The sequence below is a fragment of the Apodemus sylvaticus genome, chromosome 15, assembly GCF_947179515.1.
Source record: "Apodemus sylvaticus chromosome 15, mApoSyl1.1, whole genome shotgun sequence".
NCBI classification, from domain to species: Eukaryota; Metazoa; Chordata; class Mammalia; order Rodentia; family Muridae; genus Apodemus; species Apodemus sylvaticus.
This window is the reverse complement of record NC_067486.1, coordinates 54,332,309-54,345,465: the sequence shown is the minus strand read 5'-3', so window position 1 is coordinate 54,345,465 and position 13,157 is coordinate 54,332,309. Positions and strand designations below refer to the sequence as shown.

The following is a 13,157-nucleotide window of genomic DNA, read 5'->3' as shown; positions in this document are numbered from 1 at the left end:
AGTAACCCTGACTAAGACAGCGATTCAAAAAGTTAGGTACCACTACCCATGAATGACCTTGAAGACAGTTAAGGAAGGTCAAAAAAGATGGAAATGAATAGGTGTCTTCAAACTCTGACAGTTCTTGAAAACAGGAATAGATTCACACAGTGCCTTTGTGCTGGGGTTGGGTCACAGTCTATAAATTATTTATGAGTCCATTAAAAATATTCCAGTATTTTTGGAGCCATGACCAGAATTCCAAATGTGGTCTATGTAGAATATTTTTAAATTATAACTTACAAATAATGTTTGGCTAAAAGGAACAGTCAGTTGGATGCTATGGCTCTGCAGAGCCAAGATATTTACATTCCTTATTGCTGCTGTTCAATTCAACCAGTAAAGAGAGTTTAAAATAAGCTGTGTGTTGCTACGTAATTTCTCCTTCTGGGTTTTATTTGTTGATAAAGTATGATTTTTTTTATTCAATTGGAATCCTTCTATCTCTACAATAAATTATATTCTAGGAGTCACAGGTTGCCATGAACTGCAGGTAAAACAATACCAATAAGGTTATTTTACTGATGCACACTGGATTTATGGAAACATAGCATAAGAAAAGTACAATTTGCAGAACATTCACATTGGGATGTGGTAGCATATGTCTATAATGCCAGCACTCGGGAAGCTGAGGCAGAAGGATCTTGAGTTTTAAGACTGTCTTGGGAGGAGATGTGTGTGTGTGTGTGTGTGTGTGTGTGTGTGTGTGTATGTGAGAGAGAGAGAGAAAGACAGAGACAGAGACAGAAAGACAGAGAGACAGAAAGAGGATTGTCTAGGCAAAACTTTAATAAGTAAGCTATGAAGATGCTTTAAGCCATTATGAGTACATATACCCACTCAGGTTATCTAGGGTATCTCGGCATCTTGATGTAAACTTCAGATAATAATCAGAGATGTCTAAAGGAATTTCTTACTTATAGGAATTAAGTGAGAATTAAAATGCTGTATCTTGAATAAAATGTCTTCTTGAAATAACATACTAGATGATATATTTATTCATACAGGCACATATGATTAGGTTTTCAAGATCTTCCAATTCAACTAAGTTTGGGATTAAAGATAATTAAAATAAAAAAGTTAAAGTCTTTAACTTTTGAATCGTCTTTAAAGTGTACATACGGCCCATGTGGCTACTACAAAGCACCCTGGGAGACCACAAAAAGTCACCCATTGGCTTATAGCAACTATTTAAACCACTGAATGAAAATAATAGCATATATGGTAGAAAAGCTGGCCGAGCAGCTAGACTCAACACCCAGATGCTGTGAGAGTGAGTGGTCATCTTCTCAGGAACCTATGCCATCATCACAAGTTCATATAAACACCGAACGAAAGCTATGAGGAGAGGAAGAAAGCCCTTACAAACTTAGATAGCAAGATTTTGGGAAGGGAGTTTGAGACAGGCATAGTCTAACTGAGACAGGAAGAATGTAACAAAACTTTCCTCGCTGACAGGACATCACAGGATCTCGGCGCTCTACTGGTTGGCAGGCAAAGAGCAATCAGAAGACACAGCCGTAGCGAGAAGAATTCTGTGCCATTCCCTTTAGTTTTTCTTTTCTTTCTTTCTGTTTTTTTTTCTGATTTGTGTTTTATTTATACATTATTTTGGAGATATAAGACACATAGAAGCTCTTCTCTCTCTTTTAAGTGTATTATCTGATAATTTTCATGCAGATTTACATGGACAATTTTAAAAGTATACATACTATTGTAACAAAAATTTCACTCATAAGATGTGCACAATATTGCAGAGGGAAGCATCAGGATCTCAAGGCAGGACAATGGCTGCAGGTATGACAAAAGTGAATTTGGCATTCCAGTTTTGTAACATGTGAGTAGTACTGGCCCAAGGAGGAGAGGCTCTTCTAGCTGGGCTGCCTTGACTGGCCTCAGTGGGAGAAGATGTGCCTAGTCTTACAAAGATTTGATGTGTGAAGCTCGAGGGATATGTAAAAGGACCCTCACCTGCCCAGAGGAGAAGGGGAGAGAGGTGGGGGAAGGATGGGAGGGGGTGACTGAGAGGGGCGATGAGCAGGATATAAAGTGAATAAGTGATGATGATGATGATGATAAAAGTTTTTAAAAGTCACACTTAAAAAAAGAATTGGGCCATTCAGATTTTATTTGTTTGTTTGTTTGTTTGATTGGTTGGTTGGGTGTTTTACTGAATAATTTTTTTTGAGAATTTATAAAGCAGACATTTACAAATAGATTTTTAGGTTTTCATTGCCCAGTAGAGGGAGAGAAAGAGGAAAACAGCTGTGGCATGGCTGGGCATGGTTGTAGAAACAATCTTATGATATAAGCCTAGCTCTAGAGGCAAACTGAGATGGGGTATGGGGTGTGTAATCTTCTCTCCATATCGTGCCGAAAAGGCCAACACTCCTCAAGCTTTTCCAATATGGAAAGAGGTGATTGTGCAGACTCTCCCTGTTATACAGAAAGACAGCGAGGTCCGCATAAGCTGAGTATCTCTTCTTAGACTAAGGGAAAGATAGATTTTACAGCCAGTGATGGATCAGGAGACTCCCAGTTATAGATGTTATTGCAGCATAGACGATTTTTAAAGCCAGAAACCCCAAATTGATTGTTTGAATCTAGAGTAGTAGTTCTCAACCTTCTTAACAGTTTTTCATGTTGTGGTGAGTCCTAAAAACTATAAAATTATTTTTGTGGCTCCTTCATAACTGCAATGTTGCTATTGTTATATTACTGAATTGGAATATAAATATCTGATATGTGACCCCAAGGGTCATGACCCACAAGTTGAAAAGCCACTGATCTAGAGGAACAGTTATAACAAGCACCGTTAGAATACTGTCCCAGATAGGTGTCTGCCTTATCCACTTTAACAGCAGAAACTATCCTGGCAAATAAAAGGTACTCCTAATCCCAGTTTTGTCTTCTTCACTGAGAGCTACACAGGACTGGCAAGTCTTTCAGGACTAAACACCAGCCTGTACTAAATACACCATCATCTGCATGTTTCTTCTGTCTTCAATGCAGTGATCTAGGTGTCCCATAGGCACAGGTTGCTAGTCCAAGACAATTGGCCCAGGGTTTCAAGGCAGCGCACAGCTTATGATGCTCCTCCTAGCCATTCCCTTTTTATCTCATATGTCACACCATCTAGTGGAACTGCTTATAAGGAACTAGACTATGACTTGAGTTTTATGCTTTTGGGAGCTCTTGCAGTCCGAAGAGAGATGCTCTGTGACAACACAGGAAGTCCTTCATGTGAATGAACTTCTTGTGAGGTGAGAGGTTAAGTCAAGAAACTGGTCAAGAGTTACACAGACATCAAGGGAACAGGATCATGAGATCTCTAACGAGGAGGTGAACACAAGCTAACGAAAGGGCCTATGATTGGGATTTTCCCTCTGTTTGGAGAGAATGAGGAAGGAGTCTGTATTTGATAGAGCCACTGTTTCTACCACTTCCTTTCTTCCTTCGAGAAGAGTTTTTACACATATATAGATTTATGAGTCTTCCTAAAGAATCAGATTATACAAACAGTAATTAGTGATATTAACAACTTCTCATTCCTAATAGAATCTAGAAACAAGGCTTATGAAGAACATAGATTCATGAACAACTAGAGGAACAAAAGAATGAAATGCATAAGCAGGCTATAGACCTAGACAAAAATCATGAACCTAGTGCTAAATTATTATCAATAAATAGGAAATGACACAAGACATGGATATAAAGTCCAGCATTCCCATCTCTTGTGTGAGTTGGCATTAAACATAATTACAAACTAAAATAATTTCACAAATATTAGTCTCTTTGAGATTACTTTTATCACAAAGTTTCCAGAGAAGTGTGATATAAAGGAACAGGTAGATTCCTTTTCTTGGCAGTGATGTCAGCCTTACAGAATAAAATAAGTGAAGGGGAAAGATAGCTTGCAAAAACATTCTTTAAATAATATTGTAAGAAATAAGTGATGCTTGTTATGCTGTAGCCTAACTTGTTTGCATTGGATACTTTTTAATATTTGTTTGTTTAAGACAGGGTCTTGCTATGCAACTCTGGCTGGGTAGAACTCACTAGCAAGACCAGGCTGGCCTCTAGGGTTCCAGGCACATGGCACAGTGCCTCGCTTCTTACGGTTCTTTCAACCTCGGAAACCCATCAAATGGTTTTTAACTGCAACTTCTCATTGCCTAGCAACGTTTCCAGAGATAGCAAATATTTTTGTAATAAAGGTCACAGAAATGTTCTCAAGGCTGAATTTTCTCCTTGCTCACTCTTACAAACTACAAGCCAAGCTTGAATGCAAGACGCCTTCTTGTCTATTCATGAGAAATCATAAATTGTTACTCACTTAAGACTAGTCACCATTCCTGTGATTCCTTGAGAGGTGCAGGGCTGCTAATGCTTACTTCCCAGGGATCCCTGCTGATTTGGGATGCTGGTTCAGAGACGATCCAGTTGTTAAGATACTATTAAATAATATGTGACTCTGCCAGCGCCTGTGAAGTTATCCACTTACAAAGTCTCTTTTCAGAAAGTAACCAGCATGGGTCTGTTAGACCTTGCCAGCACTAGGGAACAGGAGGATGAGCTGGTACCACTGAACTAGCAGGTCCATGCTCCAGGATCCTTTTAAAAGTTAAGATATCTGTCTTAAGGCATTTTAAGATCTACAAGGCATCTGAAATAATACTCCGCATCACTGATTTGGTGTTTCACTGTGGCCATCATGCTAATAAATTCAATGTCTCTAAACAGCAGGAAGAAATGAGTCAATAGTTGAGACACAGTGGTACAAACAGAATAGGGTAATTTTTAAACAAGAGCATACGATCAGGCTAAGAGAAAAGACATTCAAGGACAAGCAATACTCACGATACAGTAGCGGAAGATGTCAGTTGATTTAAACGCTACAATCTTGACTCCAGAATCATTTTTGTATTATGAACTAGAGACAGTCCTAACAAGGAATTTTTCAACCAATCAACAGAGAATCATACATATTGTTAGCATACATGTCTGTTTTTAAGGATCTAAAAACTGGATCTTAGGCAAACATATGCTCTGTTAAGTAGTAAGTCACAGGTAAGCGGAACTTAACAGCAAAGGAAAAAAACCAAACCAAACCAGCGGTGCATTCCTGTTTGCTACTGACCCTCTTGAGTTGTTGCTGTAACTGCTCCCTCATGGACTCGGGACAATTGTCCAGCTGGGTCTTCTGCTCCGAGTACAGCTCCTGAAGCCTCTCTAGCTTTTCCCTTTCAGCATCAAGCTTTACCTTCTCCTGAAGTTCAGAAATCAGAAAAGAGAAGGATGGGCATTAACTTTCGCAGCCCGGGCAGGTGCTAGCGAGCATCCCTGGTGGAAACACACAGGCACAAGCATACACTAGGAATGAACAAACAGAGCTTGTTAGTGGTTAGGGCAAAGATAAGAATGGAAGGGAAGATCCTGCCTTCTTCAGACAGCCTATTTCACCAGGTACTGACACCTGCCTTTATTCCTTCTTTCCTGCTACCACATATGGGGTGGGGGTTAGGGTGGCGGGGGTGCAGAGGTCAGTGGGCAGAGCTGGTCCATGGTCTGTGGGGAACAAAATGGATGCCACCTACACCATATGCTATCTGGGTCAAGAGTCCTTTGTCAGAAGACTGGCGAGGGGGTCGTGAAGTACCCTCATGATCCAAACTGCTAGAGGATTTGCTGGGTTGCTTCGGGAAATTTCTGCTATCCAGTCAGAGGTGCTCTAGGCTTGCTCCTGGGTGCCTTTTATTCCCTCTGAAATGGCTCTAGGAATGGGTAAAGCTGGGAGAGGAAATGACAAAAATCCAGAGATAAGATCTAACTCAAGTACAGAGATGGGGGGGGGGCGGGGGGAGGAGAGGGAGAAGTGGTTGCCAGGCTGATTCAAGCAGCAACAGAGGGGAATCAGGTAGTTTGGAAACAATGCTTAGACACTGATCCTGCTTCCTTACAATGAATGACACCTCTCTGCAGAAAGGATAGAACAGGAAGGAAAGAAGGAAAGAAGGAAAGAAGGAAGGAAGGAAGGAAGGAAGGAAGGAAGGAAGGAAGGAAGGAAGGAAAGGACCGACTGTGAAATGAAGGACAGACCCCAAAATCCTGTAGAGAAAAAAAGGAAATGACCTGCTCCATTTGCTATAACTGGTAAATACTATATGCAGCTGTGGTGCGGCCCTACAGAGGCCCTCTTGAATTTAACACCATTTGAAGGGGAGTTTAGGCAAGAATCTAACCTACTGAACTCTCAGTATAAACAAATCCACTGTGATTTGACTGTCATCAGTAAGTTTAATGATGTAAGTATACCTTTTTTGACACAAACGGTTTCTTTAAAAAGATGAAGATTTCAAATAGTCCTGTAAAATTGCCTTTTCTGAACTTCTTTTCATACAAATAGCCATGATTTCCTGCATAAACCCATACCTAGATTCTTGAAAAAGATGCTATTGTTCAAATCTAAAACCATGTGACATTAGCACTCGTCTAGGTTGAGACAAGTCTCCATTTCTTTTTAGGTGATTTTAAATTTCAAAGGTATTTTACAAATGCATTTTATTTTCCTCAAAAGTAATTGAACCCAGTAGTCATAATATTGAGACACCTGCCTCATTTACCAATCTAGAATAATTAATTCTACAACAGCATTAACAAAGGACAAGACAATTCTCCTAACCTTCCACAGTTCATTTGCTGACTACATGACTGGAGAAAGCCAGTGCCCTGTCAACAGAGATACTGCTCACAGGGAGCAGAACAAACTAGTCTGCTATGTTTAGTCACTCGTTTCGGGACCCATATCCGTCCCTTAATATAAGCAGCAATACACACACTTGCTGATTTCTGGCTAAGAAAATGTTGTTTCCTGTGGATCAAACACAGTGACAAAGCAAAATAAGTGTATTCAAAAAACAGTTCTATTTCTAAATACCGGGTCATCAGACATAACAGCAACTATAGTTCTACACAGAAAAACATAAAAATAAAAATAAAAAAGACTGCATCATAGTTAAACACTAAAGGGGCAAGACCAGCAATATAAAGTTATTCTGGTTGGAAAGATTGATGTGGTATTAGGTAATATGGACAGCCACTGCCCTCCAACACAAGTCTCAGACCTGACGCCATTACCAAATCATTGCTCTCTCAATGTGTTCATCATTTCAAATCGTTAATAATAAACACAAATAAACAACTTGTAAAAAAAGATATACCTCATGTTTGCATAGTGCCTTCAGTCTGAGATGCTGGAAGCGTTTCACAATTCCATACAAGGGCGAGGTTAAAAGAATTATGCAAGCGGGCACCATTAGAAGCTTCGGCGGCGTCACGGTGTGTACCAGGAATGCTCTGAGCACTACTTAGGTCTCAGAGCAAATGCTCGCCGGGGCCCAATGCCAGGGCAAAGGAAGCAAGAGGGGAAGGATGCAGGGAGGATTAGCGTCAGGTGGGCTCAGACAGATCACAGAGGTGACATCACTCCCCGGGGGGAGCCCTGGGTAGAACAACTTGGAGCCAGAAAGAAATTAATATTCCTCTGTTCTATTGATAGAGCAGGAAACTACCAAGAGCTAAGACATCACAAGGAAGGAAAAAAGTATTCCAGAGTTGCAGGATTCTTGCATTTCACATGTAAATTATTAAAAATGAAGTGTCCTTCCCTCTCCCAGGTTTAAGAAAATAAAGGCTCCTATTCTAAAGGCCATAGACATAAGAACATTTTTCCAAATACCAAAGTAGAAATGAATATAATGTTTTCAAAAAAGATTTGTTTCTCTTAAGATTTAAACTATTTTTAACAATTAAATGATTTTAAAATGTAACAAACTGCTCTGTTTAAAATTAAAGTTAGACAAAGATAAAGTATTCTCCAGCAAAATCCCAGTTTACAGAAGAATAGACATCAATCCAAGAACAGCCTAATGTGACTGCAGAGGCTGACTGCTCCTTCAGGGACAGTCTTTGTTCTGTTCTAGCTTTGCCTTGTTTGCTGGTGATGCAAGGGCAAAATTCAGCTGGGCCAATGCCCATTGTTAGGTGCTGCTTGTTTTGAACATTTAAGACAGATCTCCTGAAAGTTCTCTACTCATAAAATCAATGGTAAGCTAGTTACACATAAATTAAAGTAGAACTCAGCATACAAATGTAGGCACGACCAATTGTCCCTCAGTAACTTCAAGAGATTGCTTCTGGGACCACGGAGGTAAACAAAGTCCACACATGTTCAAACCTTATATAAATAAAATGGTGTAGCATCTGCATGTAACACACTCAAACTATCTGCATGGCTTAAATCACCTCAGGATTGCTTATTATACGTAATACAATGCAAATGGTATTCAAATAGTTGTTATATGGAACTGGGTAGGGAAATAATGACATCCGTTACATGTTTAGGGGGGGCATTTGTTGTTTTAAATATCACTGACTCTTGATTAGCTGAATCTGTGATTATGAACTTCAGAGATGCAGACAGCTGGCGCTATTTGCCTTTTGCAGATGATTTGTTCATTTATTCAATAAAGATTAAAAGGGCACTGGAGACAGACAAAGGAAGGGATGCTCATTGTCCTTTCTCTGAAAACTGCTTTCAGCCTGGAGGTTCACTGCTCTGGTTACTCACTGCGATAACACAGCAAGGATTTACTGATCCGACTTCCAAATCTTGTCTCGGTCACTACTACAGAGATACAAGACAGATGAAGAAATGTTTTTAAAAACCTCCTTCTGTTTTTGTCCATGTTGTCAGTCCGAGAACCTGGGCTTATTCTCCTGGGACTAGAAGAGGTGATGGCAATTACAATTTCATCTTTCTAATGACACAAGGCAGTAGGCAGATATTGTTCTCAAGGGCTGGGGGACGTGACTCAAGCGGGAGGCCTTGAGTTTGAGTGTCCAGACATGTGACCCTGACACGGCTGCATGAATCTGTGATGCCGGCCTGGCCTGGGAAGCTGGAGGGCCAGTTGGCCTGGTGTACTCTGCAGTGAACAGAGATTGCCAAAAACAAGGAGGACAAACTCCGAAGGCAGCCTTCCGACCTCCACAGGAGGGTCATGGCACACGTGTATCCATGCTTTCACAGGGACACACACATAAAGAAAGAAAATTCCTAAAGTAATTGACTACTTTCTTAACTTCACAGCATAAGTACGTTCACAACTGTAGGGTTTTTGTTGTTGTTGTTTGTTTTGTTTTTTTGTTTGTTTTTTAATACATTCAAGTGAAATGCTTTGCGTGAATCAAACAAAGGAAGAACTGTGGCAGACCCTACAGCCCAGTAATATCCAGGGAGGAGGATAAGAGTTCAAGTTCAGGTGCCAGTGACTGCTTTCAAACCATACAAAGGCCAGGAGTGTGTACCGTTTACCCTTCAATTTATATGCAAGAGTAGCCAATATCATTTAAATAACTTAGGACTAATTCACATAAAAGTACTTATTTTTCTAGATCTTTTGGTTCGAAGGCTCAAGTAAGTTTTCTCTCATCTCATTTGTATTCTTAAAGGAAGAAACAGAAATGTAACTTGCCGACTCTGTGTGAATATCTAACAGCATACCCGTCATGGCTGTTCCTGGTTGACAAGTTGACTACATCTGGAATGAACTACAATCCAGAAATGGAAGGCATACCTGTGATCCAGATCTTGACGCTGGAACACACAGGTTTCTGACCTGGATCTTGGCATGGAGATCTTGAGGGATAGTGGCCTTGAAAAACTTAGGTTTAGGCAAGGTAGTACACATCTTTAATCCCAGGAAACTGAGGGAAACAGGTCTCTGAGTTCAAGGTCAGCCTGGGCCAAAGCAAATTCCAGACCTAGGTGTGGTGATACACACCTTTAATCTGGGCCACACCTTCTGCTGGAGGCCTACAGAAGAACTCTGGAAGAAGGAAGACTCACTCTTCTTTGCCTGCTTGCTCTTACTTGCCAGCACAACTGTTGGAACCTACTTCTTGAGGATTCCAGCTTATACAGAAGACCACATGAAACAACTAGCCTCGTGCAACTGAGCAACTACTAGATCCTCAGACTTCCCATTCACGGGTGCCCATTGTTGGGTTAAATTCTGTTACTATATATAGAGACAGTCCACAAGTTCTGTGACTCTAGAGAATACTGACTAATACAATACCCAAAATATCATTAGGTAGATGATAAAGATCATTTTACCGCATGTAAGCCTGCAACTCTTAATCACCAGGTGTTTCAAGGTCATCCTGAAAAGATGTCAGATAAAACAAAGGATACCCAGTGACATTTGACTTCTAATGAATAACTCATATTTTAGTGTAAGCACAACCCACGTTTTGCCTGGGGGATAGACTGAAAGACTTGTTCTCTGCTTAGCCAAACTTCAAGCATAACCAGGTTTCCTGAACTTACACTTGCTAGCTCTCCCAATTCTACTAGCTTAAAAAAATGGTATTAAGAACTAAGATCCACTTTTGGAATTTTCAAATGTTCTCGCTCCTATCACAGCACAGAGTCGGCACTGAGGCCATGCGGATGTATACAGCCCTGGCTCGGATTTGGAACTGATTTAGCAAGGGTTAGATCTGTGGTCCAGAAGCCATGGGGGTTCTGGGTTTATTTACCTGGCATTTACTCACACAGTTAATGGGTACTCTGTGTATAAAAGCTAGGTAAATCTGAACAGAGGCGTGCTGTGATCAGGAAACACTAGAAAAAAAAACAAAAAGTAAGTCCCTTCTGGAATCTAGTTGGCTTAATCCTCAAATCCCACACTCTAGTTCCACTTGCTTTAGTCAGGGAGCTGACATTGAAACATAAGAAAGGGCCAGTTCCTCCTAACTCTAACCGTGACCGGGCAAATGTGCTGAACTCCTGGAATTCACACCTGAGAGGAATTCGAGCCTGGCTGATGCCCTTAACCCTCACCCCATCCCCTCTTCCAACCCCAGCTAAGGAGGAAGGAAAGAGAGAAAGTAGTACTCTGGCAGATACTAATAATAATGAGAATAAAATGTAGCCACTTCATACGCAGAAATATTTGCTTGTTGTAAAAAAGCTAGGACGACAAAGAATTCGGCTTCCATTCAGGAGTATATGGTAGGGACAGTGACCTGTGCTGCCATTTCAGTGCACAGCTCAGTGTGTATATTTGAGGATGCCCACCGTGCCACACTGTCTGTATCTGTGCAGAGAAACAAAAAAGATTCACGTTCTAAGGAACTGATGGCTTGAGTTTTATGACTACCATCTGGGTAATGGAAGCAAAAAAAAAAAAAAAAATCTCTCCCAGAAGTAAAGGAATGAGGCCTTCCCTTTAAATATCACATTTGATTTTCAGTTCAAGTGACTATTTTACTTCCTGTATGCTAAGATACACAGATGAAGCACAGATAATCTCAAAATAGAGGAGGATGAAAATCTATTTTTGACATGGTCGAAAATAGACAAAGACAGAAGAAAAGCATATATAACAGATGTGCGTGTGCACACCTCCTCCCAATTCAAGCTCTACTTTTAAAATAGGGAGGGAATAGAGGGGGAAGGCAAGAGCCTTCTCAGCCTTTCCAAACCCAGGCAGGGATTATGGGAGCCTGGGCCCATGGGGCATGCAGCCTCTCCATGAAGTCTTCAAGTCTCTTCCCTCCCCTTTCTTTGCTTGACTGGATGAGAAGGGGGATGAATGCGCTTTTTCTTAGTCCCCTCTGAGTTCGTGTTGAAGTCAAGAACTCACATTTGTTCAGCGTTTTTCTACATGTATAGTGATATGGGTACTATCCCAGAATTACAACAGGCACAGGGCCTTTATCTCAAGAGTCCACGTGGAAAGAAACTGATGTGGTTCCTTAAGAGGAGTGAAGGGCTAGACCAAGAACCAACAGAAAAGTGTTCAGTAAATATATAATAGGATGCCTTATCCATGCTTTGTCTTGTGCGTATAAGCACACGTATAGTTGACATTTTATGTGGTATCCTATAATTACAATGTATAATATGTACAATTTTAAATGAGTAAAATAAAATACTAGTCCTCAGATTAGGTAAAATAAATAAAAGACCAAAGTAATTTCATATCAAGATTGGAATTCCGTTGTGATATTAAGCACTTTCCCTGTGCTTCTAGACTTTCCTTGTTTGCAGAAACTAAGGTTTGAAGAGATGGCTTAGCAGCTAAAAGCTCTGGCATTTCTTCCAGGGAACCAGAGTTCAATACCCAGCACCCACACAATGGCTCCTAACTATCTGTAACTCTAATCCCGGGAGGATCTGATGCCCTCTTTTGGACTGCTTGGAGATTTCACATACATGGTGCACAGACTAGGCAAAGCACACGCATACCCATGAAATAAAAAAAAAAATGAATTCCCCGCAAATAGATGGGAAATAGAGCAGAATTACAGGACGTGCTAGGAGCATCTGGACCAGAGCTTGCCCACTGGGGATATCTGTTCGGGGTTGGCTTTCCTTATCCTCCGCTTTATATCTGAGCACAGTAACAGGTGTGGAGAGAGGGAAACCTAATCCGAAAGGGCAAAGGCCACTTCCTCCTTCTGTCTTACGCTCCGGCTCAACTGGCAGTGTGATTCCAGGCCTCTGGCATGCGCACTTGGGCAGACTATGCCAGCTGTCCTGACACTTGGCTGCACACAGCTCTTTAGCAGGTGTTTGGCTCAGTTCCCTTTGGTCATGCCCAGCCTGACCTGGCTGTGAGCAGGCTAGTCCAAGGACAATATTCCCAGAACACACTGGACAATCCTGGAAGCTACTCTAGGCTGGATAAAAGGTGGTAACAGTGATTTCTCTATCTCATTGGCCAGAGAGGGAAATAAATATCTAACAACCCCTGCTGATGCAAACAATAAAGTATGGTGATAAAAGTTCTAAAAGAACAATAGAGGAATATACTTTTGAAAATGCTGGGAAACCTTTTCTGATAAACTAATATGGAAACTGTGCCCTAGAAGACAGAAACAAGATATAGACTGTGTGGAAAGGGAAAGAGGCAGTGGACAAGGTCCTGTGTTGGGAGGAGGTGAGGTAGAGGATGACTCTCAGAACAAACACTGAGAAAGTCATGGTGAGAGTGGTGTGTGTCGTGGGGAGGAAGGTGACAGTTCACAGTAACATGTGCATGTGT

At 41.0% G+C, this 13,157-nt stretch overlaps 1 protein-coding gene across 6 annotated transcripts in view; it reads right to left on the bottom strand.

Moving 5' to 3' along the window:
* Nucleotides 1-13,157, bottom strand: part of Phldb2 (pleckstrin homology like domain family B member 2) — a 94,076-nt gene that overhangs the window by 33,290 nt on the left and 47,629 nt on the right. For 5 of the 6 annotated variants that reach the window (XM_052158433.1, XM_052158438.1, XM_052158434.1 and 2 more), the window contains exon 6: nucleotides 5,180-5,308. The exons of the other annotated variant lie outside the window; for it this stretch is intronic. In XM_052158433.1, the coding sequence (XP_052014393.1) occupies nucleotides 5,180-5,308 (129 nt within the window). The remainder of the gene's footprint in view (nucleotides 1-5,179; nucleotides 5,309-13,157) is intronic. 6 annotated transcript variants of the gene reach the window in all.